At 37.8% G+C, this 18,472-nt stretch overlaps 1 protein-coding gene across 2 annotated transcripts; it reads right to left on the minus strand.

Annotated features, from left to right (window-relative positions):
- Nucleotides 1–8,361: 8,361 nt before the first annotated feature.
- On the minus strand, nucleotides 8,362–11,731 carry LOC140766498 (nuclear intron maturase 4, mitochondrial). 2 transcript variants are annotated; one of them, XM_073105878.1, is made up of 3 exons: nucleotides 11,285–11,731; nucleotides 8,663–11,187; nucleotides 8,362–8,553 (listed from the first exon to the last, which is right to left on the minus strand). In XM_073105878.1, the coding sequence occupies exons 1-2, from the start codon at nucleotides 11,376–11,378 to the stop codon at nucleotides 8,819–8,821; spliced, it is 2,463 nt and encodes an 820-aa protein (XP_072961979.1). In that variant the 5' UTR covers nucleotides 11,379–11,731; the 3' UTR covers nucleotides 8,362–8,553; nucleotides 8,663–8,818. The 2 variants fall into 2 exon arrangements, with proteins under 2 accessions (XP_072961979.1, XP_072961978.1); XM_073105877.1 differs by having other exon boundaries at nucleotides 8,627–11,187.
- Nucleotides 11,732–18,472: the final 6,741 nt, after the last annotated feature.

The raw sequence follows: 18,472 nt of genomic DNA on the forward strand, positions 1-18,472 counted from the left end.
AAATTGTTCTTCAACCTAGTGATTTGGTTCTTCCGATATCTAATGGTAGCAGAGGTCACCATTATTTAACCAAGTAACCCTAGATCTTTGAAAGTAGAGGGTGTTGACTTGATATGTAGATTGTAAAGACTTCTTAGTTTCAATTTACAATCCACCGAAGTTCTACACTTAATATCTCAAGCTTAGTTTCATTGATTTGATTCTCAATTCTCTTCAAATTTTGTGTCTATGTTACCTATAGAATTCATATTCCATCTCTAACAAGTAGGTCTAGCTCTAGACAGGTTATGATTGAACTTATGAAGAGGATTGTCATGCAATCTATGATTCCAATGATCATTCATAATCTATCCAACACCTGACACATGCTAATTCTATCCACCCCTATCACGACTACTTATCATGCCTGACACTAGCCCACTAGTCATCATCATACTCATCCAACATAATTGCCCCTTAGAGAGGGTAGATCATAGTTGTAGAATTGTCTGCCCATTATCTAGAGAATAATTGAGTAATTATTTGCCATAACAAACTAAGAATCTTAATCATAGGTCTGTTACCCATGAGTCAGCATTGCACCTAAATGCTACCCACTCGAACCCTTGGCTTTACAACATCATACTGCATGTGCAGAAATTATTAGCCATCTATCACAGACTAAGTTTTTGAGATGGACAAAGACCGCGCGACACTCAACTTTCAAGTTGCAAAGTTAAGTTAGCCGTTCACTTCACAAGCGATGTACCTATTTTGGATTTCGATAAAGCAAAGACAAGCAAAATGCATGGTTTGGCAAAAGATTGTAGTCTCTATTGATTGGAAAAAAAGTTACAAGACATGCCAATGATAAGAAATTTAAAGGGGCAGGATAGCTATCGAGGGCAAAATGAACACTGTTAGACCAATGGCACTTCGATTGCGGAGCTGGCTCACTTAATGTTTCTTGATAGTTCTCCTATATTACTAAGTATGAGCATCCCCAATTCTGCAATCGAGGGGTTCAAAGGTTTTGTGGGACGTTACATTTTAAAAGTAAGTTCCATTTGGATTTTGGCCCATGAATTTTGTAGGCATGTGTGGGAAAAATCCCAAACTAGTGTTGCGACGACACTAATATTGTGACCCCAAGGTTGCTTGGCAAGGAGCTCTTGAAGGAAACCAAAAGATACTCAAAAACATGCAAAAGACATGGGGTTGGCATCCCATTTACAGACTCAAAAAGCGGTAAATACAATAGGACCGACATTGCAAACAAAACGGTTTAGCCATCAATTTGGGGATGAAGACTTGTGGAGAAGAAGAGTTTTGACTCCAAGAGTTTGAACAACTCCGTCCAAAACTGACCCAAGAACCGAGGATCCCTATCACTCACAATGTTTTGTGGAACTCCCTAATACTTGGCCCATGCCTTAGAAACAAATGAGCTGCTTCATCAGCGATGCAATGCAGCGAAGCCAGTATAAAGGTCGCATACTTTGAGAACTGATTCACCACAACCGACACTGAGCCAATGTCCCCAACCTTTGGCAAGCTTGAAATGAAGTCCAAAGAGACACTTTTCCATGGCCGCTTAGGAACGGGGAGCAGTTCCAACAACCCACAAGGCTTTGCGCACTCCACCTTGTCTTGTTGGCAAATGAGAAAAATGCGTACATACTCTTCGACGTCTTCCCCCATCTTTGGCTAATAGTAAGCTCTTTCCACAATAGCCAAGGACCGATGTACGCCCGAATGACTTGCTCATAAGGTGTCATGACATTCTTTGAGCAGTTCTCTTCTCAAGTTGTTCGCCTGTGGCACATAGACGTGGTTTTCTTTTGTCATGATTAGTCCCTCCTGGACCTAAAACCGTCGCATCTTCCCTTCATCTACAAGCTTCCTAAGGGTCTCCACCATTGGATCGCTTTGCATTCCCTTGTGAATTTTCTTTAGAAGCGATGCTTGCACTTGGCTTATACTCTCGTTGGCCACCGCCTTGAGAGTAGCAAGTTCAGCCTTGCAGCTTAATGTATTCACAATCTAATTTGTTCGACCTAGTTTGTATTCCAAAACCATGTCAAATTTAGCCAAGAAGTCTTGCCATCTTGTCTTTGCTTTGTCAAAATCCAAAACAGATACAACGCTTATGAAGTGAACGGTTGACTTAACTTTGCAACTTAAAAGTTGAGTGCCGTGCGATCTTTGTCCATCTCAAAGACTTAGTCCATGACACATCACTCAAGAACACCCTCACCTTAGGTACTGTTAGGTTACCTCATTCTTCTCTTTGATCTCTAACTTAAATACTCTCGTTAGTCGACAATGTATATTGGCTCATCTAATTTCAACTAACATCGTACTTGATTATCTGCAGTTATAGTTTGGTCCACCCAAACGCCATCCCTAGATACAAGGGGCCCAGAAAGACCACTTCGTCCAACAAAACTTGCCCCAAGAAAATTTGGCAAAAAGATTCTCCTCTCAAGGTCTACAAGATAATTTGAAGATGTTACTCATACTCTTGCTCACTCGAAGAATAAACTAAAATATCATCAATAAATATCACCACAAAATGGTCCAAGTATGGCTGAGAAAACCTTATTCATCAAGTCTATGAAAATGGCCGATGCATTGGACAATCCAAAAGGCATCAACAAGAACTCGACATAATCGGAACGCCATCTTCTACACATCCTCCTCTCTAATACAGAGTTGATGATAGCCTATCTTGAGATCATTCTTGGAGAACACTAGGCTCCCAAAAGTTAGTCAAAGAGGTCCTCAATGCAGGTAGATGATATTTGTTCTTCATGGTCACCCGATTTAGCTCTAGGTAGTTGATACACCAATACAAGGTGACATCCTTCTTTCAACAGAAAACATTAAGGCACCATAAGGGGACACACTAGGGCGAATGAAGCCTTTGCCTAGCAAGTTATCAATTTGTTTTTGGAACTCCGCTTTCTTTGTGGGCACCATTCGGTAGGGTGCTTGAGAAACCAGTCCTACACTATGGACTAGGGTAATGATAGACTCGACTCCTTGGTCTAGGGCAGCTCTTGAATGTCATTGTGAAAAATATTAGGGAACTCACAAATGACTACATCATCGGTCGAGTAGCGAGCCAATCATCACATTTGCTAGGAGATGAGAGTAATCTCCTTTCACCGGCTATTGGATACAAAAAGTGGAAGAGATCCAAGACAAGAAGCTCAAACGAGTTTTGCAAATTCGGCATTCTGTTCTATCACTAACTACAACACCACCTCCTTCTGAAAATAGCCAATGCTAGTATGATATGATACTAACTAATTTATTCCTAGGGTAACATCAAATCCTACATCTCCAAAGGTAGGAGATCCACTAGAAAATTAAACTCAACAAACCCAATAATGCAAGGATGAAAAACATGACTTATCTCACATGCATGTCCTAAAAGTGTAGATATTATAAGGGGTTCATCAAGGAACTCAATCGAATGATCAGGATGAGTTATGAAGGAATACAAAATAAAGGAGTGCATGGCCCTCGGAGCAAATACAATTTTAGCAAGTCGAGATAATAAGGTCATAATAACTTTCACCACCTCATTGAACTCAAGGGATACTGTTTAGTCATCGCAAACACTTGACCAATATGGGTACTTCTACCCCAAAGAGATGAGATGGCTCTAGCTAATTCGCGGCTGTTGCTCCCAAGAGGAGCCTGAGAAGCTCTAGACACCAAGGAAGCTGAGAGCAGTTATTGAGTTCATAATTGTTATGTTTATTATGCCCAAATTGTATAACTATTAATATTTTATTTTAACTAGTTAATCTATTTTAGTTATATATAAAGCTTTGATTAATTGAATCTCATTTAATCACTAAAAATGGTAAAACTTGGGCTCAAACTAGATTTGGGCTTAGCCACTTAAGCTAATTGATCAATATAACCAACTCAACCTAGCTCTCATCCACTCAAGTCAAGTTGGAAAGAAAATTTTCTTTCATTTTCCTTCCAAAATATAGTGGATCTTCAACAATGGTAGCAACAAATGAGAAAATGAGATCTCCATTAATGTATTTCCTATGAGATCTTTATCGACAAGTTGTAGATTTTCAGCAAGATCTCTCCAGCAAATGCAGCAAGAAGCAACAAATTTTTGATTTCAACAAACATATTTCTAGCAATAATCGTAGTTGATTTTCAACGTATTTTATGCAGATTTTTAGTAGAATTTAAGCATAATCACAATAGATTTCTAGCAGATTTAGAGTAGATTTTTATGGGTTCAAAAGTTTATAAATAGAGGTTTTGAGAGAGGCAAGCTATTTTTGGGAGATCTTTTTTCAGCTTTTGAACATTTATAGTTTAATTTCTATGCTAGTTTCTCTTCTGTTCTTCGGTTCAATTTCTAAAATTGTTCAAGTTCATTGCCCACTTTCTTGCTAGATTGAATTCAATTTGTAGTCCAACCTTTTATTTACAATTTCAGCATTTGTTCAACAATTGTTTCAGCATTTACAAAGTTTTATCTTTCTTTTTATTTGAGAGTTTGTTTGAGAATTCACTTTGATTTCAAGTTATAAAATTATTCATTTGAAATTTCATTTTCAGATTCTGAAATTTTATTTTCTACAATTGTTCTAACTTTGGATACCATATTCAACAACTGTGCAGAATTTTCTAGTTTAATATTACTTCATCTAATTAACATTCATTAGTTAAAAGTCCACTTTTACTCTTATTAGATTTGCAGTGTTAACTACTATGATGGATTGCTATTCTCATTAAGGTTAAGGATGAAGCTTGTAGTTGATATATTCCTATTAATCTAAACATCTGAGTTGTCCTCATTGCTAAATAGGTTGTTTGATATTAGATATTGGTTATTTTTTCTCAAAGGGATACATCTAATGATTTTAAATTCCTACTCCAAATTTTATTACAGGAAAGAACAACTTAAATATTATGAAAATTTAATTTTTATTCAAAGATGATTTTTCGATTCACTAGTGATTAATTTCTTGGTGATCTAGAAAAAGAAGAGATTTAGATTAGCTAATAACAATGTGTTATCTATAAAGTGGATTTAATACCTTATTTATCTCACACTCAATTAAAAGTATATGCAAAAAGATTTTCTTCTTCTAAATTATTTTCCAATTAGAAGGGGTTGATTCAAAAGTTGTGCTACTTGAGTATGGATGGTAAGCTGGTCTCAACTGAGAAAAGGGGCCACCCAATCTCGAGCTCACGCTAGAATGTCGTGTATCCCTAGTAGGGCTGCCGACAACCTAATCTCTATCTATCATAGTTCAATAATCACCCCTCTAAAATATATGCCTTTGTGAGTAATGCTCACTTAAGAGTCGTGGTATAGGAAAGTGGGCTCGAAATAGACAGTTGCTCCTTGATGTGATATTGAGTCACAAACCATGTTGAAAACATTCCGCCCTAATATCATCATCTAGGACTAAGTTTCGACAAAATTGGAAGATTGCCTCATATTTTGCCATAGCCATGCCTTCCTACTATAGGTCAAAGAAATCAGTTTACAACTTGCTCTGCACTACCCTGGAAAATATTTCCCATTGAAGGTCTCTCTGAACACAATCCAAGATATCATCTCACATCCAGGTGTCATTCGAATTAACCTCTCTATAGCTTGCCACCACTAGTCGGCGTCACCCCCGTAGTAAGAAGGTGGCGAAGGTGATAAACTAACACTCAAGATACTCAATTACCCATTTGTTAGCTTCCAAAGGTTCAATTGTATGAACCTAGGGGCGCTCATCGTCTGGGTCGAGTCTGTGATAAAATATCATAGTTCAATAATCTGAAGTTGTGAGATATGATTAAGTGAGAATTTATTGATGATTATAAAAGTTATGTGTTATTTTATTATTGTAATACTTATGAGCATGCATATTACGTTCATCATATATTTAAATTTACTTTTTAGACCATCTTGGACTATACTTGTTGGGTTTTATGCTTACCATTATTTGGTAGAACATTCACATATTGAGGAATTGCTAATTTTTATTATCTTTTAGTTATTTATTTTCGAACTAGTTGGATTGTAGCCCTTACATGGATTTTGTTCTTTTGATTATTATACATAAATATGTATCGTTAAAGACTTATTGAGACTTGTGGTACTATGCATTTAAATTATAATTTCTAGACCTCTTTTTTTGACACACTGTAGAAACGTTGACCAGTATGTCATATGAGAACTACATGGGTTTCACCCACATAAAAGTCACGTATGTTCCGTGGTGTGTATTTCAACTTAGTATCGGAGTAGAGGTTTACCATAAATATGGCAAGTATTCTAAAATACTATTAATATGCATAGGTATTGGAGAACAAGAGACCATGTTTAACTGAACTCAAATGGATTAGTGACATCTATATATGAACTTGGAATTATAAATTGATTTACTCTAAAATTTCATATGAATGTCACCTAGACATGCTCGTTCTATTTGTGCGAGTGCTTCTAAGGGAGCTTCGACTCCAATAGATTAGTTAGTTGTTGATCCTATGGCTAGCAGTATAGAAGCTAGGGATTGTTGACCTGCATGAGTTGGTGAAGTGCAAATAGGAGACTACTGTTACGGACTTGACATTTTTGAGTGTTTTGGCAAGTCCGTGCAGCGCTTCTAAGCCTCGAAGTAAAGTCAGTATAGAAGTAAAAAATGGAGAAAATTTTTATTAACACTTAGAGAGAAGCAATCTTGATGAAGTCTCACTTCTTTTTCACTTACTTAAACTTTCGATCAAATACAAGTGGTGGGTTCAAGCCCTTTATATAGATAAAAAGAACTTAGCTACTAAGTTACCGTAACAAATATTTAACTTGGATATTTAGAAAGGAAAAGGATAAGATTAACAAGATGTCGTCCTTTGCACTTATCTATCCAATAGTGGATAAGCTTGAGGTCTGTCTAACAGTAGATAAGATCAAGTTGCCGAATTACTATAGTATCCCTCGGGTCAAACTTAGCTTTTTGTATTGCTGATGCCTCTAGCATTACGGTTTTGACTAAAACTTCGATGAGACGTCACACTACGTTTATCTAAGCTTACACATTTATGCATCTCCCATTTGACTAATATAGTGGAGCTATATTAGTGTCGGTCCCACCTCCAAGTGGTCGCACTATTCATGGAGTTTAATGGCTACAAAGCCGATCGTGTCGTGCCCTAAAAAGGATTTATTTTTTTTACTATACGTTATTATAAGATTTCTTAAGCATATAAAAAATGGAGATTCATACATTAAAGGCAAATCAAGAGAGCAGATTACTTCACTTTAGTCTGTATTAGAGAAGAGAAGATCTTAACTTGAGTAGATTCGTTTCTCTTCTTATTACAAACCTTAAGGGGTGTTAGTCTTTTAAATTGTATTTGTGACGAAAGTGAAAAAGTTATCGTAGTTTATAAGTGAGAGATCAAGTAGATTTTTTAAAGAAATTTATAGACTTCTTAACTTAAAATAAATGGTGTTTTCGAAGGAGATTTTAGGAATCAATTATTTGTGCAAGCATCTTTAAAAACTAGTGGTGTATAGTCATGAACATAGAGAATCCTTAAAATTAAGGAACCTGAATGACTGTAAGCATTGACCAAATCATTATAAATTTTAATATCATATATATATATATATATATATATATATATTTTATTTTACTTATCTCATTTAAGTTTTTATAGCATACTCATATAAATAAGTGTCAAATTTGTTAATTGCATTCTCTACATTTGCATAAAGCTTTGAACTTTTCAACATCTTTGCTACAAGCAAAAGCTTGATTCAGGCTGCTCAGCCAATACATTTCCTTTCTACCCATTGGATTGACATTTGGCCTAACATTGCATTGATTCGAGTAGGATTCGACTACTTTTGTTGATGAACCTCCTCCTTTTAGGAAACTTGACCGATGAGACTGCCTAGACACTGACTTAATAAGCCAAAGTGGAGTAAGAAAGCCGTATAATAGGTGGTGACTATCTTGCACATACACTTGCATACTTGATATTTTATCTTTATTTTTAGTTTGTAAACTCAATTATTAGTATTTTTCTAGCCTAATATTATTAGCAAAATACCTAGATAATGATGATATTGTGTGTGTGTCGTAGCTTGAAGTTTGTGCTATTAAAGGATTCTATCATCACGAGTCATTAGATGCATTATTACAAATATGCAGTGTTTATGAAGCACCAAATAGAAATGATGCTAAAGGTAAGTCTTGGAACCATACATTCTATGTAAGCCCGCAGATTACTCTTGTAGCTTCCGTATTGGTCTTAAACCATGAGCATTGTTACAGTTATTTGATTCAATAGTTTAAGTTCTTTTCATAAGTATTCTAGAAAATAAGATAAAGAATGAAGAAATATCTCATATATCTTATTAGTCCTACAAAATTCCAGTCATTCTATCATTTTGGGACAGATGTACCTCAGGAGATCTATGCAGAGAATGATGACTCTCTTTAATCACTCCTGTCTGTGGTTACAAAAGAGGCGAGAAGCGAACTCTTCTTCCTAAGATGGATGCCTGCGCAACCCTTCCTATTCAAGTAAAATAGAGGTGAAAATAGCAATTAGACTAACCATAAGTAAGTAATCTATGTTGATATAGTACCTTTTTCTTGAAGAAAGCATTCGTGAAGCTGAATACCTATCGTCAGCCTGCAATGGTGCAGTGTAGATGGAAACTGAGAGAAAACTAATTTCTGACCCATTTTAGCTAAAGCGAAATTTTCATGTATCCTTACATACATTACTCCAGGAGAAGGCCAGAGTTTGCAAGATTATAAACCAAAGTATCATTATCTCAATGGGCAACCTTACTGAGAGCACCAAACTCAATTGATTGAAGTGATATATTCCCAAGATATAAATCATTAACATGTTGGCTGCATAAGCCAATTCTTCTTCCATTCAAACTGGCATGAATGGCTGCTGAGAAACCTGTCTTCCAACCAGGAAACCGTTGTTTCTCCTTCACATGAAGAGTGTACATACTCGGTGATGCAGTTGTGCATCCCATGACAAAGCAGTTGAATATCCGAGTTGGGACTTTGATCCTAGACAAGGACAACAGACACAGACCACTACCAGAAACTCCATATGTCAAAGCTTCATCATCAGCTGAGCCAGAAGGGTCAGATGCCATCGATGTCATTTCTGTCTCTAGATCTTCTGTCATTGGGATACCATTCTGATCCAACTCAAAGCGCTTCTCTATTAAAAGTTCATGCATTCGGTACTTAGCAGCCAATGTCCTAATGCATGATTTTCTAACACATTCAACTATGATGGGCTTAATGTCTTCAAAGTTATCATACTCAGAGTACCATTTTAGCCACCGGCGAACTAACCCTGAAAACCAATTTATGATCAGAATATCGTCTTGTAAGACAAGTGTGGACACATGTCTAGGGAACCCTTCGATGTTGATAAGGCCATAGCGATGGAGGCTCTTCTTTATAAAGCTTATGGGTGCCTCCATCCTTGTAATGGTTCTTTCAGTGCTAGAAGTGGATTCTCTGTTGGCTATGGAACTGGATAGCAATGCAACTGTCGCAGCTGTCTCTGATGCAACATATTTGTTGACCTGATTTTGGAAGTTATAGAATGAATCCGTCAGATCTTGTGGCAGTTCTGGTTCAGCAATGTACTTCGACAGGAGAATGTCCTCATTAGCTTCAATATCAGCATTTACATCTTGCATCCAGATCTTGAGTAAGGACTTAAACCAGTGGTCAGTTTTCATCCCTTCTTTACGGAATTGTGAAATTTGATCCAACAACGGAGTGCTTAGGCCAAGCTGCTTGATCTCAGATTCTTTGATCCTTCTCAATCCATATGCTAGCCATTTCTTGCCTATTCTTAGATTCATAGCATCCCATATTTCTTGTTTCTGAGAAGCAAATAGCCGGACCTTGTCCTTCAACTTATGCACAGTCCTCAATGACGCACTTTCTTTTGCAGTCACCTGGATTAGTGCACCGGCAAATTGCAACCCATGAGAATTCTTTCTTAGTGTAATGAGATCCACTTTGTCTTCCACATTCAGATAAAGCAAACTCTTTAAGTAAGATATAATCTCAAATTTAACATTTTCTGCAACATCCTTAGATCCAGAAACTGCAACAAAGATCTCATCCATATATCTGCAAACATATAGTCTTGTTTTTGCACCATCACCTAATTGCTCATCGTTCTTATCATCTCGATCTTTCATTTGCCTCCGAAACCAGCACCGTAAATTTGACCCATGACCATCTTTGACAGGGCCTGTATCTGAACAAAGGCCTTCATATCTCATGCATATCCTAAATATTTCACGGTCCAAACTATCAAGATATATGTTCATCAGGATGGGTGAGAGAACTCCTTCTTGAGGAAGTCCCTGGCCTTTTGGATAGCCTCCAAAAACCAAGTTGAGCACTTTGGCATCAAACATATTCTGCATAAAACTGATCAGTTGGGCATCTTCAATCTTCTCCTTTATTTCTAAAATAAGCCTAGAGAGAATAGCACTGTCAGCCTCTTTGTTCATAGGCACTGTAAAACACCAATCTGCTTTCCCAATTTCTTTGCAGATGAACTTGAGAGCCGACCTATGCCCTCTTCCACTTCTGCAACCATGAGAAATTTTAGAGAAGTGAGGCCTGAAGACTACCTCAAGAACTACCCTTATTGCTTCTTGAATAACTCTCAACTTTAACTTTGGAAGGACCAAGTACTCTTCCCTTCTACTCTTTGCAAACATTGATGCATTGGCGCTGGCATCAAAATTCCCAGAAGCAAGCTGTTCTGCCAAGGATTCAAAACAAACATCATCTCTTCTCGACGCCAACTCGACATTTGAGTGGAGCCGAATAATATCATAAGCATCCTGGAGAGTTTCGGTTTTGGAGACGACATTATGCATAAGATCATAAAACTTCCCATTCAAGTACTGTTCCTTCACCCGCTTCTTGATCCGTAGCTCAATCAATCTCTTCTGCTCCATCCGCGTTAATGGCTTTCGTCTGTCTAGGATGGAGGAATCATCTGGAAGGCAAGCTAAGCTCTTTGCAAGTGATATTGGTGCCCCACTCTTTTCTTGCACTCTGTTGATGCTCTCACCAATTTCTTCCATTTCCTCAAGCAAGAAATGTGCCTTGTAGGAGCGAAATAGTCCATAGCGTCTTCCTGTTGATATTGATACAAATAAAAAAATCTGAACTGAACATTGCTTCAAAGTTAAACTGAGACAACAGCTAAGGAGTACCAAACAGTTGCGAATTACCTATATGGATCGTCAATGAGTCAGATATGCTATTAACTCTTCGAAGCAAATGGGTTGCAGTGTTGCAGCCTCTCATGCTTACAACCAACCACATCTCATCATCTATCTGGGCTTAGACAGAAAGTCCTCAGAAGGTTCGAACCATAAGTTTTGCTTGGACAGTATCTGAAGCATAAAGTCGAACAGGTGGTGTGCAGAGTATTCTTGACGGTCCATCTCATGCATAATACAATCCGTCTGATTCACAAAACTGTTTCCTAAACTACCTCGGGTTCAGAACGAGCCAAAATCAGATTTGCCGCCACTTCGCTCAATTCCTTGTGCTACAAGTCGGCCACCTCTTCTCTCTCTATAAAAGCCACCTTACATAACCTTTGTCTCGATAACAGCTAACAACATCGAGAGTGAGAGAGAGGGAGAGAGCGTTGTGAACATAGAACGCATGGAGACTACAAAGAAGAAGGTGACCGTAGAAGGCTTCAAGATGCCATTACACTACCCAAAATATACAAAAGCCAAGTACGAGGCGATGCCCGAGTGGGAGCCCAATACGTTTCTCGACGAGTCGGACTGCCCGTGACCGGAGATCTTGACGAGAAGAGGAAGGCAGCAATGGATCACTTCGTGTGGCCTAAAAAGTACCAGATGCGCTCTACAGCAAGCGGTGTAAGAAGAATAAATACTTCTTCGGTATCCTGCTTTGTTTTCTTCGTTTGTTAGTGATAGTTAATTACTGTGCATCTCGTATATTGGAATTTCTTAGAAGTGCTTACTTTCATAATCTAACTTACGAGGTTTTGACCAAAGTAGCCCTATTCCAAAATTTATTTACGAAAATAGGCCACTCCTCAAACTTTTTTTTTTAATAAAGATCCAAAGATCTATTTATTCAGATAAGGAAAAGTTACAATAGAAATCACAAGGTGAGTTCAACTAGACCTTGCTAACCCGATTCGCTAGGGCAAACCTAGCTAAACTATGGGCCACAAAGTTGTTTTTTCTACTTATATAACATATTTGTATTGATGGGAGCTCCTTCATACGTTCTAAGCATTCATTAACTATTGGAGCCAATTCCCAGGATATCAACTGATCTCTATGTTCATTTAGTATGTTAACTAACACCGGGCAATCACTGAATAGCCAGACTTTGCTTGCCGGCGTCTTAAAGTAGACTTCCTCAATTAGTAGACGCATAGCTAACATCTCACCATGCAAACTGTTATGACAGTTACTAAGGAGAGAAGCTTTGCCCAAGTAGATATCTATCGGGAACTCTAAAATAATTAGTCCTGTATCACCTTCATTTGAGCCCTTTCATGTCCATCCCACCAGATCACCATAGTGAATGTCAATCTCGGTTTTGTCGAGAGGAGTTAGCGAGACTAAAGAGACCGATGAAGGCGAGGTGAGGGGAGGAGAATCCTTTGGCACTCCTCAAACTTATTATGAAAGGAAGGTCTATATTATTATAAGGCTAAATCAAATGCTTGTGAGTTTAAAATTTTACTCTTTTGGGGTAAACGCTGATTAATTCAGTATTTTTATTTAGAACTAAAATGCCGAACAGTTAACCATTTACTGTAGGAATCAGATTACTCTGATCCTACTTTTGTAGGTTAACAAAAATAAAAGTTACTATGGCTGGTTAAGTACTTGGAAGGAAAATGTTGTAGAGTTCAGCACATTACTTTTAAGATGCTCATCAATTAATCGTTATTATCAAGCTTTCCTGAAGCCAGGAGAAGTTGTTTTATGGCCTAAAGGTAGGAGAGTTAGTGTTACAATAAGAAACGCCGAACTAATTGGCATCTTAGATGACTTAAGTAAAACACTAAACTTGCGAATGTCTTGGTGACTTAAGTGAAAAGTTAAATTTATCAATGTCTTACACGACTTAAACCCTTCGGCCCTTTTCTTCTTCATCTTCCTTATTTCATTTGCTTCTGACCTAGCTAACCCTAGCACAACATTCCATTTTCTCCTCCTTCCATCTAGCTTAAAGCTTCTTCTCCTTTCCTCTAGCACAAAGCCTCCTCCTCCTTGTTCTTTTCTTTCATCACCACCCAAAAATTAGGGAGTATCAGAGCTGTTATATTTTGGTAATAAGTAGCTACAATTTTGATAGGAATGTGTTTTGAGTTAATTTTGATAGGAATATAGGTAATAGTTTTAGTTAATTTTGATGGAATGTGGGTACTAATTTTGATTAACTCTTCTCCTCTCTTCTTTCTTCTGTCTTCTTTTCTCTTTCTTCCCCCTTCTCTTGGCTTAGTCGGACCCTCCCTCCCCTTCTTATTCTCTTCTCTTCTCTTCTTCTTCTACTTTTCTTTCTTTCTTCTTCTCCTTCGTCGGTTCCTCTTTTCTAGCTGCAATAGTGCTGGGCTCAGCCTACCGCTGTAGCAGACAGCGTTGGGCCAAGATCAATACTATGATAGTTTCTTTTTCTTCTTTCTTTTTATTTTTTATTAATTAAGTATTTTATTTTAGCTAATGCAATTAGTTTAATTAGGCAGTTAATTATATTGATATGTATTTATATGTATATATATATATTCCGTAATATAATTATTAGCTAATTATAATTAGTATAATTAATAATTAATTATATTATAAACACCTAAATATATACCTATTAATTACATAAAATATTACTTGCATATAATAGATTAATACTTAGCTTTATTAATTATTGTCATGAGATTTATAAATATACCCTAATATTCATTATATATATATAGCTAATTCTATTGGTTTATTTATACTATTTTGTATAGAATGAGATAATAGGCTTATTTATTTAATTGTTTATTTCTTATATTATATAATTAAGTAAAGACTATGTAGTTTCTAATTAGTTAAGAAATATAATGAATCATAAATTAATTGTAATTATACTTTTGTCTATACTTATATTTTTATTTATAATTAGACATAGTTAGCGTTTTATTTTATATTAAATATTTAGTCTATTTTTAGAAACATAAAAGAGCAACCCTTTTAATCTTATTTCATCACAAACATTTTAATAATAATAGTATATTTATAACATTAAAATTTTATCTATAATATAAATCTAACTAACTAAGAAAGATAATGATACAATTCGATCCATATTGGCTCCACGTATGACATTGGATTCATAGGAATGAGCCTATTTATCTAGTTGAGTATGATGAAGCAATAAAATTAATTTTTGGTAGGATGCGTTCAAACGCAAGGACCGTGTTCGAACGGGGCCGTTCGAACGGGGCCGTTCGAACGCTTGTATCACGTTCGCATCGACAAAGAACGGAAATTCCACGTTCGAACGCACCGCGACGAAAGAGTGGATTAAGTTAGGGATTGTTAGGGTTGTTTGGGGTGTTTTTATGTTAATTATAGAGTCCTTAGAGTGAGCCTCTATATATATATGGAGGAAACCCTAATTGAAAATTTTTATCTAGATTAGAATTGGCTTTAGCCTTATCTTCTTCTCTCTTGACTCTAGCCATTGGTGCCCTCTCCTATCTCCCTTCTTTCACCGCCCAAGTCTTTGATCGGCCTCTCCCATCTCCCATCTCCCTCCCTCTTCCACAACAACTTCTGTCCCTTCACACCATGAACTAACCCTAGCATCCATATAGCCATTGGAGGGCTATCAAGCTAGGATCTAAGTTTCAGAACCGTTGTAGATCGAGTTAGGCTAGTTTTAACAATTGGTATTAGAGCCAACTTTCCTCAAACCATTATGACTACCACAAGATCAAAGGTGGCTAAGCAAGTAAGTGATCAAGGCATGGAGACGGACCACATGGCTATGTCAAGATCTCCATCCCCTTAGAGTTCATGAGGACAGACAGAAGGCCAGCCTGATCTCGCGCAAACCCTAGCGCTTATGGCACAAACATTGTTGGAGATCAAGGCCACCCTTGCTGATAGGAATGAGTACCCTCCAAGACGTACCCTTGAGCATCATCGAAGACATGAAGAACCCCCCTTACCTAGAGAGGGGAACCGACGAGGACCGATCCTGGAGGCACCTTGGTGATAGCGCGATGAGCCACACCGGCACCGCGCTGACTTACCTCCATTGCACTTAAGGGAACCTATGGCCCCACACCTAGAGGAGGAGCCTTGGGACGAGTGGGAGGAACTCCCTCATCAGCCAAGGGCCCAACAACAAGAGCCGCTTCGCCGAGGACGTGAGAACAGGTGCGACCAAATGCTACAACCCCTCACCGTTCGAATCGATTTTCCTAAGTTCAGCGGTGGGGACTCGTTGGATTGGATTTATAGGATGGAGAAATTATTCACTTATCAAGGGACACCTAATCACCAAAAGGTGCTTCTAGCCTCATTCCACCTTGAAGATGTAGCGGTGAGATGGTATCAAGCAACGCATTGCTCACGCCCCTTCGCCATTTGGGAGGAGTTCGCCAATGCGCTTTATGTGCGTTTCAGACCTTCTGACTATGAAGACTTCCAAGCCACATTGACGAAACTAACCCAGAAGACTTCTATAAGAGCCTATCAAGAGGAGTTCGAAAGAATCAGCAATAGAGTCCATGGGTGGTCAGACTCAACCCTCAAAAGTACTTTCATCTCCGGGCTTCGTCGTGATATCCAAGCGGAAGTCAAAGTTACTCGTCTTACCACTTTGTGTTACAGACCATATTTGGAATGATTCGTCCATAAGATGATTATAAAAATTTAGGTGAGAGTAGCCTCGTGAGTTAGGGTTCTAATGGTTCTATTTTCACCTAAATCGGAGATCGGGATAAAAAGATAAAAATAAAATAGTGGAGATACGGTAATATCCGACGTTGTGGCGGTCGTCGGAGGGTGGTGAATGGCCAAGGGGGGTGGTGGACGGCCATGTAGTAGGGTGGCTGCTAGAGAGGTGGCTAGGGTTTGGATGCTTGAAAGGGATCTACGGTTATAATCTACTCCTATGAACATAAAGACAATCTAACGGTTAATGTAAAAAAAATAAGGACGAAAATAATAACGGACTAAACTCAGATTTTTCTGTCAATTCAATTTCATATATTTATCAATACATGTCCACTCCTATTTATAGAAGTAAAAATTCATAGTGGATCAGATCCACATACGGATTATCTAATTTATTTGAAATTCAAACAACAAGATAAAGCTAGCTAACTAACTAAATGAGCATTCTTTATCTTTCTTGGATTAATCCTTCATTTTTCCATAAATAAATTCCGAATCTGGAGAAGTCATGAATATCACAGTTGTAGATCTGGAAGTTGGCAATCTTATCCAGCTAGTTTGATATTATTCGTACATCTGTAGAATATTCTGCAAATATTTTCTCAAAACTGCACATAGCTGGATTTATCTAATTAAATAAAATTCTAACCTTCTAACTAAACCAAATAAGCAAATAAGATAACTAGACTCAATCTATTGAGCCCAATCTCTCCTTGATGTGATCCGATCTGACCCGGTTCGCATCACCTTGCTAGAGGCATTCTCAGCGGCACAAATGATGGAGGAAAAGATATGAGAATTGAAGGCAATATATCAACCAAAGTGGATCACATTGGAGTCGACAACTGTGGAACAAATGCCATTGAGCAACCTGAGACCGCTAGCCTTGGGTGTGCCATATTTGGGACAGACTCGGCAAAATCCAAGCGGGCTAGCCTCACCTCAAACTAGGCCAGGCCCTAAGGACCAGTCAAGGTTGAGAGGTCGATGCCTCCTACCAGCGGACATTAAAGATCAGCGTTCCAAGGGCCTATACTTCTATTGCGACGAGCACTTCGTACCAGGCCATAAATGCGCCAAACAGCCTGCTGCCATTATGCTCATGGAGAAGATGATCAAAGGTGATTCAAAGGGTGACACGGAGGACCAATCACCGGAAGAGCATGGACGAACTGAAAAGGATGCACACTCGACAAATCAACTACATAAGGTTTGGGAACCACTATGGACACCTTGAGGACAAGGTGGTTGAAAGCATGGTGGAGTGATACAATTCGATCCATATTGGCTCCACGCATGACATTTGGGTTCATGGGAATGAGCTTATTTATCTAGTTAAGTATGTAGAAGCAATAAAATTAATTTTTAACAAGATGCGTTCGAACGGCCCCGTTCGAACGCTTGCATTGCGTTAGCATCGACAGAGAACAAAAATTTTGCATTCGAATGCAATTGGGCGCGTTCAAATGCACCGCAGCGAAAGTGTGGGTTAAGTTAGGGATTGTTAGGGTTGTTTGGAGTGTTTTTATGTTAATTAAGGAGTTCTTAGGGTGAGCCTCTATATATGGAGGAAACCCTAAATAAAGATCATCTTGTTATTGGAATTGGCTTTGGCCTTATCTTCTCTCTTGATTCCAACCATTGGCGCTTTCTCTCACCTCCCTTCTTTCACCGCCCAAGTTTTTGGTCGGCTTCTTCTAACCTCTAACCTCCCTCTTCCACAACAAATTCTCTCCCTTCATACCATGAACTAACTCTAGCATCCATATAGTCATTGGAGGGCTATCAAGCTAGGATCTAAGTTTCAGAACCGTTGCGGATCAGATTATGCCGGTTTGTAACATATAAGTAGTATCTCTAAAACCTAATAAACTATCATATTTTACACGAACAAATTCTAATTGGATAAATGACTAACTTCATGCTATCTAAACATTTTTAGATTCCGAACCTCTTATTTGAAACCCCATGAACTCGATTAGCAATGAGTTGACGTTTGATTAACAGATGCGAGAGATACGTGATTCGTGTCTTTTGATTAGAGGTGAGTAGTCTTATCTTCTAGAGAACTTTCCTATATTAGGATATATCCTACTTATATGTATACCCATTCTGCTTTGGCTTCCAATATGATTATATGATCTTATATAGAGATGGTTTCAATCGAGCATATTTTATTATTTATTTGATTAGGCTGATCTTGGATATGAGTATGCTGATGATATATAAAGATGATTAGGGATGACTATACTGTTATAACTTTATGTTGAAATGATCTCTAGCATGAATATGTTTATGATATATAAAGATGATTGAAGATGACTATACTGTTATAACTTTATGTTAAGATGATCTCTAGTATGAGTATGCATGTGATATATGTATGATTAGATATTGCATCGCATCATATATTTCTTTCAATTTTCTTACCACCTAAATTTTTGATATGCATAACTTATTATTTTATATGAT

The sequence above is a fragment of the Typha angustifolia genome, chromosome 9, assembly GCF_048772165.1.
Source record: "Typha angustifolia cultivar Huaian chromosome 9, ASM4877216v1, whole genome shotgun sequence".
Taxonomy (NCBI): Eukaryota; Viridiplantae; Streptophyta; class Magnoliopsida; order Poales; family Typhaceae; genus Typha; species Typha angustifolia.